Raw genomic sequence first — 16683 nt, 5'->3', positions numbered from 1 at the left:
TTTGATATGTCATCTTAGTGACATCATGCACAAAAGTGCACTTTATTCGTTTTAAACTATTATTGTGGCGTTCTGTACAAAAAGTGCACTTTAATTTAGTGTCGTTTTGATATGTCATCTTAGTGACATCATGCACAAAAGTGCACTTTATTTGTTTTAAACTATTGTAGTGGCGTTCTGTACAAAAAGTGCCCTTTAATTAAGTGTCATTTTGATACGTCATCAGAGTGACATCATGCACAAAAGTGCACTTTATTTGTTTTAAACTATTATTGTGGCGTTCTGTACAAAAAGTGCACTTTAACTAAGTGTCGTTTTGATATGTCATCTTAGTGACATCATGCACAAAAGTGCACTTTATTTGTTTTAAACTATTATTGTGGGGTTCTGTACAAAAAGTGCACTTTAACTAAGTGTCGTTTTGATATGTCATCTTAGTGACATCATGCACAAAAGTGCACTTTATTCGTTTTAAACTATTATTGTGGCGTTCTGTACAAAAAGTGCCCTTTAATTTAGTGTCGTTTTGATATGTCATCTCAGTGACATCATGCACAAAAGTGCACTTTATTTGTTTTAAACTATTATTGTGGCGTTCTGTACAAAAAGTGCACTTTAATTTAGTGTCGTTTTGATATGTCATCTTAGTGACATCATGCACAAAAGTGCACTTTATTTGTTTTAAACTATTATTGTGGCGTTCTGTACAAAAAGTGCACTTTAATTTAGTGTCGTTTTGATATGTCATCTTAGTGACATCATGCACAAAAGTGCACTTTATTTGTTTTAAACTATTGTAGTGGCGTTCTGTACAAAAAGTGCCCTTTAATTAAGTGTCATTTTGATACGTCATCAGAGTGACATCATGCACAAAAGTGCACTTTATTTGTTTTAAACTATTATTGTGGCGTTCTGTACAAAAAATGCACTTTAATTAAGTGTCGTTTTGATACGTCATCTTAGTGACATCATGCACAAAAGTGCATTTTATTTGTTTTAAACTATTATTGTGACGTTCTGTACAAAAAGTGCCCTTTAATTTAGTGTCGTTTTGATATGTCATCTTAGTGACATCATGCACAAAAGTGCACTTTATTTGTTTTAAACTATTATTGTGGCGTTCTGTACAAAAAGTGCACTTTAATTTAGTGTCGTTTTGATACGTCATCTTAGTGACATCATGCACAAAAGTGCACTTTATTTGTTTTAAACTATTGTAGTGGCGTTCTGTACAAAAAGTGCCCTTTAATTTAGTGTCGTTTTGATATGTCATCTTAGTGACATCATGCACAAAAGTGCACTTTATTTGTTTTAAACTATTGTAGTGGCGTTCTGTACAAAAAGTGCCCTTTAATTAAGTGTCATTTTGATACGTCATCAGAGTGACATCATGCACAAAAGTGCACTTTATTTGTTTTAAACTATTATTGTGGCGTTCTGTACAAAAAATGCACTTTAATTAAGTGTCGTTTTGATACGTCATCTTAGTGACATCATGCACAAAAGTGCATTTTATTTGTTTTAAACTATTATTGTGACGTTCTGTACAAAAAGTGCCCTTTAATTTAGTGTCGTTTTGATATGTCATCTTAGTGACATCATGCACAAAAGTGCACTTTATTTGTTTTAAACTATTGTAGTGGCGTTCTGTACAAAAAGTGCCCTTTAATTAAGTGTCATTTTGATATGTCATCTTAGTGACATTGTGCACAAAAGTGCACGTTATTTGTTTTTAACTATTATTGTGGCGTTCTGTACAAAAAGTGCACTTTAATTTAGTGTCGTTTTGATATGTCATCTTAGTGACATCATGCACAAAAGTGCACTTTATTTGTTTTAAACTATTGTAGTGGTGTTCTGTACAAAAAGTGCACTTTAATTTAGTGTCGTTTTGATATGTCATCTTAGTGACATCATGCACAAAAGTGCACTTTATTTGTTTTAAACTATTATTGTGGCGTTCTGTACAAAAAATGCACTTTAATTAAGTGTCGTTTTGATATGTCATCTTAGTGACATCATGCACAAAAGTGCACTTTATTTGTTTTAAACTATTGTAGTGGTGTTCTGTACAAAAAGTGCACTTTAATTTAGTGTCGTTTTGATATGTCATCTTAGTGACATCATGCACAAAAGTGCACTTTATTTGTTTTAAACTATTATTGTGGCGTTCTGTACAAAAAATGCACTTTAATTAAGTGTCGTTTTGATATGTCATCTTAGTGACATCATGCACAAAAGTGCACTTTATTTGTTTTAAACTATTGTAGTGGTGTTCTGTACAAAAAGTGCACTTTAATTTAGTGTCGTTTTGATATGTCATCTTAGTGACATCATGCACAAAAGTGCACTTTATTTGTTTTAAACTATTATTGTGGGGTTCTGTACAAAAAGTGCACTTTAACTAAGTGTCGTTTTGATATGTCATCTTAGTGACATCATGCACAAAAGTGCACTTTATTCGTTTTAAACTATTATTGTGGCGTTCTGTACAAAAAGTGCCCTTTAATTGTCGTTTTGATATGTCATCTTAGTGACATTGTGCACAAAAGTGCACGTTATTTGTTTTAAACTATTATTGTGGCGTTCTGTACAAAAAGTGCACTTTAATTTAGTGTCGTTTTGATATGTCATCTCAGTGACATCATGCACAAAAGTGCACTTTATTTGTTTTAAACTATTATTGTGGGGTTCTGTACAAAAAGTGCACTTTAATTTAGTGTCGTTTTGATATGTCATCTTAGTGACATCATGCACAAAAGTGCACTTTGTTTTAAACTATTATTGTGGCGTTCTGTACAAAAAGTGCACCTTAATTTAGTGTCGTTTCGATATGTCATCTTAGTGACATCATGCACAAAAGTGCACTTTATTTGTTTTAAACTATTATTGTGGGGTTCTGTACAAAAAGTGCACTTTAATTTAGTGTCGTTTTGATATGTCATCTTAGTGACATCATGCACAAAAGTGCACTTTATTCGTTTTAAACTATTATTGTGGCGTTCTGTACAAAAAGTGCACTTTAATTTAGTGTCGTTTTGATACGTCATCTTAGTGACATCGTGCACAAAAGTGCACTTTATTTGTTTTAAACTATTATTGTGGCGTTCTGTACAAAAAGTGCCCTTTAATTTAGTGTCGTTTTGATATGTCATCTTAGTGACATCATGCACAAAAGTGCACTTTATTCGTTTTAAACTATTATTGTGGCGTTCTGTACAAAAAGTGCACTTTAATTAAGTGTCGTTTTGCTGTCATCTTAGTGACATCATGCACAAAAGTGCACTTTATTTGTTTTAAACTATTATTGTGGCGTTCTGTACAAAAAGTGCCCTTTAATTTAGTGTCGTTTTGATATGTCATCTTAGTGACATCATGCACAAAAGTGCACTTTGTTTTAAACTATTATTGTGGCGTTCTGTACAAAAAGTGCACTTTAATTTAGTGTCGTTTTGATATGTCATCTTAGTGACATCATGCACAAAAGTGCACTTTATTCGTTTTAAACTATTATTGTGGCGTTCTGTACAAAAAGTGCACTTTAATTAAGTGTCGTTTTGCTGTCATCTTAGTGACATCATGCACAAAAGTGCACTTTATTTGTTTTAAACTATTATTGTGGCGTTCTGTACAAAAAGTGCCCTTTAATTTAGTGTCGTTTTGATATGTCATCTTAGTGACATCGTGCACAAAAGTGCACTTTGTTTTAAACTATTATTGTGGCGTTCTGTACAAAAAGTGCACTTTAATTTAGTGTCGTTTTGATATGTCATCTTAGTGACATCATGCACAAAAGTGCACTTTATTTGTTTTAAACTATTATTGTGGCGTTCTGTACAAAAAGTGCACTTTAATTTAGTGTCGTTTTGATATGTCATCTTAGTGACATCATGCACAAAAGTGCACTTTATTTGTTTTAAACTATTATTGTGGCGTTCTGTACAAAAAGTGCACTTTAATTAAGTGTCGTTTTGATATGTCATCTTAGTGACATCATGCACAAAAGTGCACTTTATTTGTTTTAAACTATTATTGTGGCGTTCTGTACAAAAAATGCACTTTAATTAAGTGTCGTTTTGAAATGTCATCTTAGTGACATCATGCACAAAAGTGCACTTTATTTGTTTTAAACTATTATTGTGGCGTTCTGTACAAAAAGTGCACTTTAATTTAGTGTCGTTTTGATATGTCATCTTAGTGACATCGTGCACAAAAGTGCACTTTGTTTTAAACTATTATTGTGGCGTTCTGTACAAAAAGTGCACTTTAATTTAGTGTCGTTTTGATATGTCATCTTAGTGACATCATGCACAAAAGTGCACTTTATTCGTTTTAAACTATTATTGTGGCGTTCTGTACAAAAAGTGCACTTTAATTTAGTGTCGTTTTGATATGTCATCTTAGTGACATTGTGCACAAAAGTGCACGTTACTTGTTTTAAACTATTATTGTGGCGTTCTGTACAAAAAGGGCACTTTAATTTAGTGTCGTTTTGATATGTCATCTTAGTGACATCATGCACAAAAGTGCACTTTATTTGTTTTAAACTATTATTGTGGCGTTCTGTACAAAAAGTGCACTTTAATTTAGTGTCGTTTTGATATGTCATCTTAGTGACATCGTGCACAAAAGTGCACTTTGTTTTAAACTATTATTGTGGCGTTCTGTACAAAAAGTGCACTTTAATTAAGTGTCGTTTTGATATGTCATCTTAGTGACATCATGCACAAAAGTGCACTTTATTCGTTTTAAACTATTGTAGTGGCGTTCTGTACAAAAAGTGCACTTTAAATTAGTGTCGTTTTGATATGTCATCTTAGTGACATCATGCACAAAAGTGCACTTTATTTGTTTTAAACTATTATTGTGGCGTTCTGTACAAAAAAGGCACTTTAATTAAGTGTCGTTTTGATATGTCATCTTAGTGACATCATGCACAAAAGTGCACTTTATTCGTTTTAAACTATTATTGTGGCGTTCTGTACAAAAAGTGCACTTTAATTTAGTGTCGTTTTGATATGTCATCTTAGTGACATCGTGCACAAAAGTGCACTTTGTTTTAAACTATTATTGTGGCGTTCTGTACAAAAAGTGCACTTTAATTTAGTGTCGTTTTGATATGTCATCTTAGTGACATCATGCACAAAAGTGCACTTTATTCGTTTTAAACTATTATTGTGGCGTTCTGTACAAAAAGTGCACTTTAATTTAGTGTCGTTTTGATATGTCATCTTAGTGACATCATGCACAAAAGTGCACTTTATTTGTTTTAAACTATTATTGTGGCGTTCTGTACAAAAAGTGCACTTTAATTTAGTGTCGTTTTGATATGTCATCTTAGTGACATCATGCACAAAAGTGCACTTTATTTGTTTTAAACTATTGTAGTGGCGTTCTGTACAAAAAGTGCCCTTTAATTAAGTGTCATTTTGATATGTCATCTTAGTGACATCATGCACAAAAGTGCGCTTGTTTTAAAATGTCTCTGACAATCTTGCACTTTATTTTGAAATGATATGAATGTTTGTGCCACTGGTTAATAACTGTTTAATAAATACACTTTTGGTCAATTGACTCAGTTGTGACTTCCCTCTCTGCATGAAAGTTTAAAAGTAGCATATATTAATGCAGTATGAAGAAGAATGTTTGAATGTAAACACATGGTATCATCATACTGCTGTGATTATATGTATCAAGTGTTCGTTCAAGGCTGAGGCAAAATATCGAGATATATATTGTGTATCGCGATACAGCCTAAAAAATATTGAGATATTTGCACCTCTCCTGAGTTCCACCGTTCCGCAGCTTAATTAAGAGCTGGAGTGGAACCAGGTCAACGACACACGTGACCATTTTTCAAAATAAAAGTTCCTCCTTTTTTGCAAAAATCACAAATAAAGCAGTCCGACCTTGTTTTCTTTTTAAAAACCTTGATCTCTCAACGGCCTTCATGTGCGATACGTGGACACTATTTATCACTATCGCAAACAGCTGAGGGACAAAGTGGAGGTTAGTAGCAGTCATGAAGGGTTTCTCTTCACTCATGAGCAGAGGAGTTTAGTTGCACAACAGCCGGGCCTTAAACAAACAGCTCTGGGGCACAGTTTGAGGTCTGCTTTTGCTAAAAAAAAAAAAAACTAGTGCTGTCAAATTATTCTTTTTCAAAATGAGAATGATCACTTCTGAAATTTGGATTAATCACATTTGCTACAAAAGTGTCAAACTTTTCTGTCTTACTTGTAACATTGTTGCCTTAAAGCAATGTTTCAACATTTTTTGAGGCAAGGCAGGTTTTTTTTCCATTAAAAAGTCCAGAGGCACACCAGCGGCAGAAAACGTTAAAAAAAAATGGAACTCCACCAGGTGGTCGTGCCTTATTTTTGTCTTGGGGCGGCATAGCTCGGTTGGTAGAGTGGCCGTGTCAGCAACTTGAGGGTTGCAGGTTCGATTCCCGCTTGTGCCATCCTAGTTACTGCCGTTGTGTCCTTGAGCAAGACACTTTACCCACCTGCTCCCACACTGGTTTAAATGTAACTTAGATATTGGGTGTCACTATGTAAGGCGCTTTGAGTCACTTGAGAAAAGCGCTATATAAATATAATTCACTTCTTGCGCTGTTATCTTGTTGCTGTTTTGTTGGTGTTTTCCTGTAGCAGTTTTCCTGTCTTCCTTTGTGTTAGCAAGCAAGGGCATTTAAGTTGTTGTTCACCTTCTTTACGTGGACATTGTTGTCATGTAAGGGTGTACTTGGTGGACGCCGTAAGTTTTTGCTGTTGTCCAGCATTTTGTTTCTGTTTACTTGGTAGCCAGTTCAGTTTTTCATGTTTTTGTATAGCCATTCTTATGCCTTTTCCTTATTTAAATTTTTGCTTTAAGCATCATATAGGTTTTTACCTGCAAATTGTGATCACAACAAACAATCCTCGTCTCACCAGACACATTCCAACTTTTACAAAACCAACTAACTGACACGGAGAATTACGTGGTTACCCTGCCGAGCTCTACACAGCACAGACACTAAACAACGTTCTAATTATTGATTTGAAAAACATATTTTTCGGACCAATTAGGTGAAGTTGCATAATTTCCCATGGCGCACCAGACAATATTGAAAAACCCTACCTTAAAGACACGTTTTGCTGTTAGATGGTAACTTAAACACTGATAAGAGGATTAATCGCTGCAATATGTGCAAATGACCTTGGTTTTATCTGAAGTCTGGCCATCGATGTTGGTGTATTTTAAAGCAAATGGGCCACCAGTCGGAGTCTCCTAACTCATCCTTGCACTGGCGTACACATTGACTTGATTAGTACAGGAACCAGCACTGCTTTTTCAGTAACCCTCTGCGGTTAAGGTAAAGGATCATTTGCGGTGACAGTGTTTCCCACAGAAAATGTAACTCTTAAGGAGGTGGGTGGGTGTATCTCGGCCTGTCGCCATCACGTCTCCACCTTGTCGCTGGCGGGCAATAGACTACAGACTGTGGTGAAGTAGGCTGGCTTCGTTGCGTGAAGAAGCCTACAAATTCAAATTAATAACTTACTGTAATTAAGCATTTGCAATAAGTGTTTGAAAAAAAAAAAAAAAAGAGTTAAAGTGGGTCCACATGCTGATATATGCTCAACTCCATCCATCAATCCATCCATTTTCTACCGCTTGTCCCTTTTAGGGTTTCTGCTTAATTTATTACAGCATTTGGGAAGCCTATAGTTGATTTTTAATATGTAAATAGACATATTTTTTTCAACATGTGATAGCATGGACCCTGCCATTCAAAACTAGGCTGCTACATTACTAATGATTAATGTAACTATAGCTGAAAACAATTGTACAACAGGAGAGACTATTCATTCCCGAACACCATAGAGTTCATGTAGGCTTTGTGATGCAGTTACATTGTTATATCAACTATCAGAGACAGAAACCCTTCATTTAACATAACGTCCTTTTTTGCTGCTTCAACACAGCTCAATCAACACAGAAAAAAAGGCAAGTGAAGTGAAGTGAATTATATTTATATAGCGCTTTTTCTCAAGTGACTCAAAGCGCTTTACATAGTGAAACCCAATAGATAAGTTACATTCAAACCAGTGTGGGTGGCACTGGAAGCAGGTGGGTAAAGTGTCTTGCCCAAGGACACAACGGCAGTGACTAGGTTGGCAGAAGCGGGAAGTGAAATAACTTAGTTTTTAACTGTAAGTCGATAATGCTCGTCTTTCTCTCGGACAGACAGGGCTTTGCTGTCCGTCACACACAGTGAGCTAATGTTACGCCAAAAGCTAATTAGCCTTCACCTCAAGGACTGCGAGCGAGCGGAGCTGCCGCTTGTTTCTAGAACGTCAACGGGCTCATAGTGATGTTACTAGTAGTGGACTGGGAGGTGTTTATCATCATTTGGGGAGAGTCCGCTGCCTTACCTGCTAAAAACACCTTTCTGCTCGCTCTACGTTATATGCGCTCTGAATACGCACTGCCGATTGGCTGCTACTGCTCGGATGGTTGCGTGGGTGGGACAATACTGGGTGCTAGAGAGACATACTGACGGAGGCAGACGCAGAACTAAGCAGAACAGCTTGTTAAGACTTTTTGTTGTTGTTAAGACTTTAGTTTAGGCGGTGGGAAACCCGAGGTGACAATTGCATGATAATTTGTGTTCATACATAATTAATGCAATAGTTGTATGATTAATTTGACCATCCTAAAAAAAACAAGTAGGAGCAGTACACGAGACAAACAGTAGCCAAGGCCAAAAGGGTGTACGGAACATTAGTTTGTTAGTAAGACTTCCTGTCCCTTGGGTACACGTTAGGTGAGGGGCAGGAAGTGGAATGAAAACACACACAGGGCAGCCCAGCATCTGGGTAGCAAGCGTCATGGCTGGCTTCCTTTACGGTATCCAGAATGAATCGAACCGTGGCCTAAAAAAAACAGACGTACGTACCACTAGGCGATTATGGCGTACCGTTCTGCATTGAAAGCCAAACCCTTTAAGCACAATCAGACACCCTGGGAAGACGGAATGAGAAGGAGCGGCTGAGACTCGGTTTCCTCGGCCCGAGCTACAACGCTTAATCTAGGCTTGCCGTCAGGCTAAAATTCATGCCCTCGGGAGTCAAAGAAGTCGAGAAATTCCTCACATGACTTATGCACCGCTTCCTTCCACACCCTTTCAAGAGAATGTGCACCGTGGCCCGTTAGCTTGTTTGCAGCCCGGCAAATGAAAACATCAGATAAGGCTCATTTTTGGAGGGCGTTCAGCATCGCCCGATTCAAAAGGATTAGCTGTTGCGTAGAGTCAGACGCTCCTCATTTGGAGATTCTCAATGAGGAAACTTAATTTAGACTATAGGAGGGGAGGGCTTTTTTTTTTGGGGGGGCTCCCCTCCTTAAGTAGGCTAGACTTTTTAAGTACAGATTAGTTGGCATGGTGCACCAAACAGCTAGATTCATGTCTGTAAGAGGAATGCGAACAATTCCCAAAAGGGTCAAAGCAGCGGCCGGACTGCCGGGTGGGATGCCATGTCAGCTGCCTGACCCCCCCCCCCCATCGCTACTATAGCACCTTAATGCTGCGTTCACACCTGTGCTTTGGTCCAAAATAAGATAAGTGGTGCGCACTTTGGGTATAACTCAAATATTCCAAACCAAACTGCTATCTTCAGGGTTGGATATGTACCGTATTATAAGTCGCTCCGGGGTATAAGTCGCACCCGCCGAAAATGCATAATAAAGAAGGGAAAAAACATATACCGTATTTTTCGGAGTATAAGTTGCTACGGAGTATAAGTCGCACCGGCCGAAAATGCACAAATAAGAAGGAAATAAACATATACCATATTTTTCGGAGTATAAGTCACACCTGCCGAAAATGCATAATAAAGAAGGGAAAAAACATATACGTATTTTTCGGAGTATAAGTTGCTCAGGAGTATAAGTCGCACCTGCCGAAAATTTATAATAAAGGGAAAAAAACAAACACTGTATTTTTCGGAGTATAAGTCGCACCTGCCGAAAATGCATAATAAAGAAGGAAAAAAAACATATACTGTATTTTTTGGAGTATAAGTCGCACCTGCCGAAAATGCTTAATAAAGAAGGGAAAAAAACATATACTGTATTTTTTGGAGTATAAGTCGCACCTGCCGAAAATGCTTAATAAAGAAGGGAAATAACATATACTGTATTTTTTGGAGTATAAGTTGCACCTGCCGAAAATGCATAATAAAGAAGGAAAAAAACATTTACCGTATTTTTTGGAGTATAAGTCACACCTGCCGAAAATGCATAACAAAGAAAGAAAAAAATATATACCGTATTTTTTGGAGTATAAGTCGCACCTGCCCAAAATGCATAATAAAGAAGGAAAAAAACATATACCGCATTTTTTCGAGTATAAGCCGCTCAGGAGTATAAGTCGCACCTGCCGAAAATGCATAATAAAGAAGGAAAAAAACAAACACCGTATTTTTTGGAGTATAAGTCGCACCTGCCGAAAATGCATAATAAAGAAGGAAAAAAACATATACCGTATTTTTCCGGAGTATAAGTCGCTCCGGAGTATAAGTCGCACCTGCCGAAAATTTATAATAAAGGAAAAAAAACAAACACTGTATTTTTCGGAGTATAAGTCGCACCTGCCGAAAATGCATAATAAAGAAGGGAAAAAATATATACCGTATTTTTTGGAGTATAAGTCGCACCTGCCGAAAATGCATAATAAAGAAGGAAAAAAAAAACATATACTGTATTTTTTGGAGTATAAGTCGCACCTGCCGAAAATGCTTAATAAAGAAGGGAAAAAACATATACCGTATTTTTTGGAGTATAAGTCGCACCTGCCGAAAATGCATAATAAAGGAGGAAAAAAAAACATATACTGTATTTTTTGGAGTATAAGTCGCACCTGCCGAAAATGCTTAATAAAGAAGGGAAAAAACATATACCGTATTTTTTGGAGTATAAGTCACACCTGCCGAAAATGCATAATAAAGAGGGGAAAAAACATCTTCCGTATTTTTCGGAGTATAAGTCGCCCCGGAGTATAAGTCGCACCTGCCGAAAATGCATAATAAAGAAAGGAAAAAACATATACGTATTTTCCGGAGTATAAGTTGCTCAGGAGTATATGTTGCACCTGGCGAAAATGCATAATAAAGAAGGAAAAAAACATACACCATATTTTTCGGAGTATAAGTTGCTCCGGAGTACAAGTCGCACCTGCCGAAAATGCATAATAAAGAAGGAAAAAAACATATACTGTATTTCTTGGAGTATAAGTCGCACCTGCTGAAAATGCATAATAAAGAAGGGAAAATACATATACGTATTTTTCGGAGTATAAGTTGCTTCGAGTATAAGTCGCACCTGCCGAAAATGCATAATAAAGAAGGAAAGACCGCTTCAAATGAGCAATGATCCGCCTCCGCTTGGGATGGTTTCCTGCTGGCTCCGCTGTGAACGGGACTCTCGCTGCTGTGTTGGATCCGCTTTGGACTGGACTCTCACGACTGTGTTGGATCCATTGTGGATTGAACTTTCACAGTATCATGTTGGACCCGCTCGACATCCATTGCTTTCCTCCTCTCCAAGGTTCTCATAGTCATCATTTTCACCGACGTCCCACTGGGTGTGAGTTTTCCTTGCCCTTATGTGGGCCTACCGAGGATGTCGTAGTGGTTTGTGCAGCCCTTTGAGACACTAGTGATTTAGGGCTATATAAGTAAACATTGATCGATTGATTGATTGACTTTTATGCAATTTAATAAATCAGAAACTGATGACATAGTAGTGTATTTTACTTCTTTATCTCTTTTTTCCATCCATCTATTTTCTGCCGCTTATTCCCTTTGGGGTCGCTGGTGCCTATCTCAGCTACAATCGGGAGGAAGGCGGGGTACACCCTGGACAAGTCTCCACCTCATCGCAGGGCCAACACAGCTGGACAACATTCACACACTAGGGCCAATTTAGTGTTGCCAATCATAGAAATCTTTATTTATAATTGAATCACTTTTCACTTTTTCAACAAGTTTTTAGGTATTTTTATATCTTTTTTTCAAATAGTTCAAGAAAGACCGCTACAAATGAGCAATATTTTGCACTTTTATGCAATTTAATGAATCAGAAACTGATGACATAGTGCTGTATTTTACTTCTTTATCTCTTTTTTCCATCCATCTATTTTCTGCCGCTTATTCCCTTTGGGGTCGCTGGTGCCTAATCTCAGCTACAATCGGGCGGAAGGCGGGGTACACCCTGGACAAGTCTCCACCTCATCGCAGGGCCAACACAAATAGACAACATTCACACACTAGGGCCAATTTAGTGTTGCCAATCATAGAAATTTTTATTTATAAGTGAATCACTTTTCATTTTTTCAACAAGTTTTTAGGTATTTTTATATATTTCTTTTTTTACAAATAGTTCAAGAAGACCGCTACAAATGAGCAATATTTTGCACTTTTATGCAATTTAATAAATCAGAAACTGATGACATAGTGCTGTATTTTACTTCTTTATCTCTTTTTTCCATCCATCTATTTTCTGCCGCTTATTCTCTTAGGGGTCGCTGGTGCCTATCTCAGCTACAATCGGGCGGAAGGCGGGGTACACCCTGGACAAGTCTCCACCTGATCGCAGGGCCAACACAGATAAACAACATTCACACACTAGGGCCAATTTAGTGTTGCCAATCATAGAAATCTTTATTTATAATTGAATCACTTTTCACTTTTTCAACAAGTTTTTAGGTATTTTTATATCTTTTTTTACAAATAGTTCAAGAAAGACCGCTACAAATGAGCAATATTTTGCACTTTTATGCAATTTAATAAATCAGAAACTGATGACATAGTGCTGTATTTTACTTCTTTATCTCTTTTTTCCATCCATCTATTTTCTGCCGCTTATTGCCTTCGGGGTCGCTGGTGCCTATCTCAGCTACAATCGGGAGGAAGGCGGGGTAGACCCTGGACAAGTCTCCACCTCATCGCAGGGCCAACACAAATAGACAACATTCACACACTAGGGCCAATTTAGTGTTGCCAATCATAGAAATCTTTATTTATAATTGAATCACTTTTGACTTTTTCAACAAGTTTTTAGGTATTTTTATATCTTTTTTTTACAAATAGTTTAAGAAAGACCGCTACAAATGAGCAATATGTTGCACTTTTATGCAATTTAATAAATCAGAAACTGATGACATAGTGCTGTATTTTACTTCTTTATCTCTTTTTTCCATCCATCTATTTTCTGCCGCTTATTCCCTTTGGGGTCGCTGGTGCCTATCTCGGCTACAATCGGGCGGAAGGCGGCGTACACCCTGGACAAGTCTCCACCTCATCGCAGGGCCAACACAGCTGGACAACATTCACACACTAGGGCCAATTTAGTGTTGCCAATCATAGAAATCTTTATTTATAATTGAATCACTTTTCACTTTTTCAACAAGTTTTAGGTATTTTTATAAAAAAATTTTTTACAAATAGTTCAAGAAGACCGCTACAAATGAGCAATATTTTGCACTTTTATGCAATTTAATAAATCAGAAACTGATGACATAGTGCTGTATTTTACTTCTTTATGTCTTTTTTCCATCCATCTATTTTTTGCCTCTTATTCCCTTTGGGGTCGCTGGTGCCTATCTCAGCTACAATCGGGAGGAAGGCGGGGTAGACCCTGGACAAGTCTCCACCTCATCGCAGGGCCAACACAAATAGACAACATTCACACACTAGGGCCAATTTAGTGTTGCCAATCATAGAAATCTTTATTTATAATTGAATCACTTTTCACTTTTTCAACAAGTTTTTAGGTATTTTTATATCTTTTTTTTACAAATAGTTTAAGAAAGACCGCTACAAATGAGCAATATGTTGCACTTTTATGCAATTTAATAAATCAGAAACTGATGACATAGTGCTGTATTTTACTTCTTTATCTCTTTTTTCCATCCATCTATTTTCTGCCGCTTATTCCCTTTGGGGTCGCTGGTGCCTATCTCGGCTACAATCGGGCGGAAGGCGGCGTACACCCTGGACAAGTCTCCACCTCATCGCAGGGCCAACACAGCTGGACAACATTCACACACTAGGGCCAATTTAGTGTTGCCAATCATAGAAATCTTTATTTATAATTGAATCACTTTTCACTTTTTCAACAAGTTTTAGGTATTTTTATAAAAAAATTTTTTACAAATAGTTCAAGAAGACCGCTACAAATGAGCAATATTTTGCACTTTTATGCAATTTAATAAATCAGAAACTGATGACATAGTGCTGTATTTTACTTCTTTATGTCTTTTTTCCATCCATCTATTTTTTGCCTCTTATTCCCTTTGGGGTCGCTGGTGCCTATCTCAGCTACAATCGGGAGGAAGGCGGGGTAGACCCTGGACAAGTCTCCACCTCATCGCAGGGCCAACACAAATAGACAACATTCACACACTAGGGCCAATTTAGTGTTGCCAATCATAGAAATCTTTATTTATAATTGAATCACTTTTCACTTTTTCAACAAGTTTTTAGGTATTTTTATAAAAAATTTTTTTACAAATAGTTCAAGAAGACCGCTACAAATGAGCAATATTTTGCACTTTTATGCAATTTAATAAATCAGAAACTGATGACATAGTAGTGTATTTTACTTCTTTATCTCTTTTTTCCATCCATCTATTTTCTGCCGCTTATTCCCTTTGGGGTCGCTGGTGCCTATCTCAGCTACAATCGGGGGGAAGGCGGGGTACACCCTGGACAAGTCTCAACCTGATCGCAGGGCCAACACAGATAAACAACATTCACACACTAGGGCCAATTTAGTGTTGCCAATCATAGAAATCTTTATTTATAATGAATCACTTTTCACTTTTTCAACAAGTTTTTAGGTATTTTTATATCTTTTTTTACAAATAGTTCAAGAAAGACCGCTACAAATGAGCAATATTTTGCACTTTTATGCAATTTAATAAATCAGAAACTAATGACATAGTGCTGTATTTTACTTCTTTATCTCTTTTTTCCATCCATCTATTTTCTGCCGCTTATTCCCTTTAGGGTCGCTGGTGCCTATCTCAGCTACAATCGGGCGGAAGGCGGGGTACACCCTGGACAACGCAGGGCCAACACAGATAGACAACGTTCACACACCAATTTAGTGTTGCCAATCAACCCCAGGTGCATGTCTTTTTTTCCAACCAAAAATGCTTTACTCTGATTAGGGGGTACTTCAATTAAACAAAATGTTCACAGGGGGTACATCACTGAAAAAAGGTTGAGAACCACTGCATTAATGCAATTAAAACCTCCTTCACACAGGGTGCATCAACTAAAACAATCTTTAATTGCACCTCCAGAGGGTACATACCTATATAGCCTTTTGAGACCTTGCACAATGTACAACTGGGAGACTACCCGGTCCTTTGGGGGACATTAGTGAAGGACTGGAGTTAAAATAAATAAAGGCTAGTAGTATTAGGGAATGTGTCACCAGGCTGCTTGATGACTTCACCGGTTCAGCGTGGCTTTAATTTGGAAATCACGTCCAGGTGTGGAAGAGGGCGCAATTAGGGCTGAAGGCGAAATGTTTGCCCGGACCATGTGTGTGATGTGAAGTGGCGAGCATACCTTCTTCAGGCGGTTGTGGATGGTGGTCTGGAAGACTTGAGCCACCACCAAGGCGATCCCCACGATGAGGAGGTGGGCGCACACGATGCCGGTGGCGTAAATGGCACACGATCTGCGGGTCATGATGCGGCGTGGATGACGGTCCTTTTTGTCCAGAAGGGCGGCGGGGATGTAAGCAAAAAAAATGTGGGTTTCAGCCCGGGGAAGAGAGGAGAGGAAGGGCGGGGACGGCGGTCCGGTGAGTCGTAGTAGTGGTGGTGGTGGTGGTCCAAACTTCTCCCTCCTCCGTGTGGCTCTTTCCACGGACAGCGGTGCGAGGACGACCCGGCGACTTTTGCGGGGAGTGGAAAGTCTTTTTGAAGCGGGCGACGAGGAGGAGCCTGCGTTAGCCGCCACTGCTGGAATGAAGCCGGTCGGGCTGAGGGGGCGGAGCCTGGGCTGAGTAGAAATAAATAAATAATGATTTTTTTTTTTTTTTTAAAGAGTTGACACAAGTACATGTCACACCCTTCTTCTTTTTACATGAATATATATATTTTATTTATTACGCAACTTCTCTGTCAGGTCTTTGTTGTGCGGCCGCACAGACCGGAAGTAGAATTATTTACACGTCGTTGGCACATACCCATAAACTTGTAAAAGACAGTGATAATAATTTAAAAAAAAAATAGACAATATTTACCCTTCTCATAAAACCAGCGTCCTAACCGGATAACGGATATTTAAATAAGCCACCACATGTACGCCATAATGAGCCTTTCAACTGGCCAACGGCCGCTGACGTCACTCCCCATCCCCCCGCCCCCCCGTGTCAAACTCGTCCTCCCATTGGTCGACGTCTGCACGCCACCGTCTGGAGAACAGGCCCTCTGCGCGCCGATTGGTCCGCGGCCGGTGGGTCCGATGCCGAATTTGATCGACTGATTTCAGGGCGGGACCCGGTATTTAAAGTGGGGAGCCGGCGGCGTGATTGCCGGCGGAGGGAGGAGGAGAAGATGGAGGAGATGACCATCAGGAGGTGATGCTGGGAAACGGCATGAAGAATGTGGCGGCTTTG

General features: G+C 38.3%; 1 protein-coding gene across 2 annotated transcripts in view; it reads right to left on the bottom strand.

The window, feature by feature from the left end:
- Positions 1-16332, bottom strand: part of scarb2a (scavenger receptor class B, member 2a) — an 82926-nt gene extending 66594 nt beyond the window's left edge. For both annotated transcript variants that reach the window (XM_061895523.1, XM_061895533.1), the window contains exons 1-2: positions 16309-16332; positions 15627-16064 (exon numbers count right to left, since the gene is read on the bottom strand). In XM_061895523.1, coding sequence (XP_061751507.1) covers positions 15627-16064; positions 16309-16317 — 447 coding nt within the window. In that variant the 5' untranslated portion in view covers positions 16318-16332. The remainder of the gene's footprint in view (positions 1-15626; positions 16065-16308) is intronic.
- Between the last annotated feature and the right edge of the window lie 351 nt (positions 16333-16683).

Source organism: Nerophis ophidion, linkage group LG01, assembly GCF_033978795.1.
Source record: "Nerophis ophidion isolate RoL-2023_Sa linkage group LG01, RoL_Noph_v1.0, whole genome shotgun sequence".
In the NCBI taxonomy this organism is placed as follows: domain Eukaryota; kingdom Metazoa; phylum Chordata; class Actinopteri; order Syngnathiformes; family Syngnathidae; genus Nerophis; species Nerophis ophidion.
Note: the sequence above shows the minus strand (reverse complement) of the source record. Positions and strands in the feature narration are given on the sequence as shown.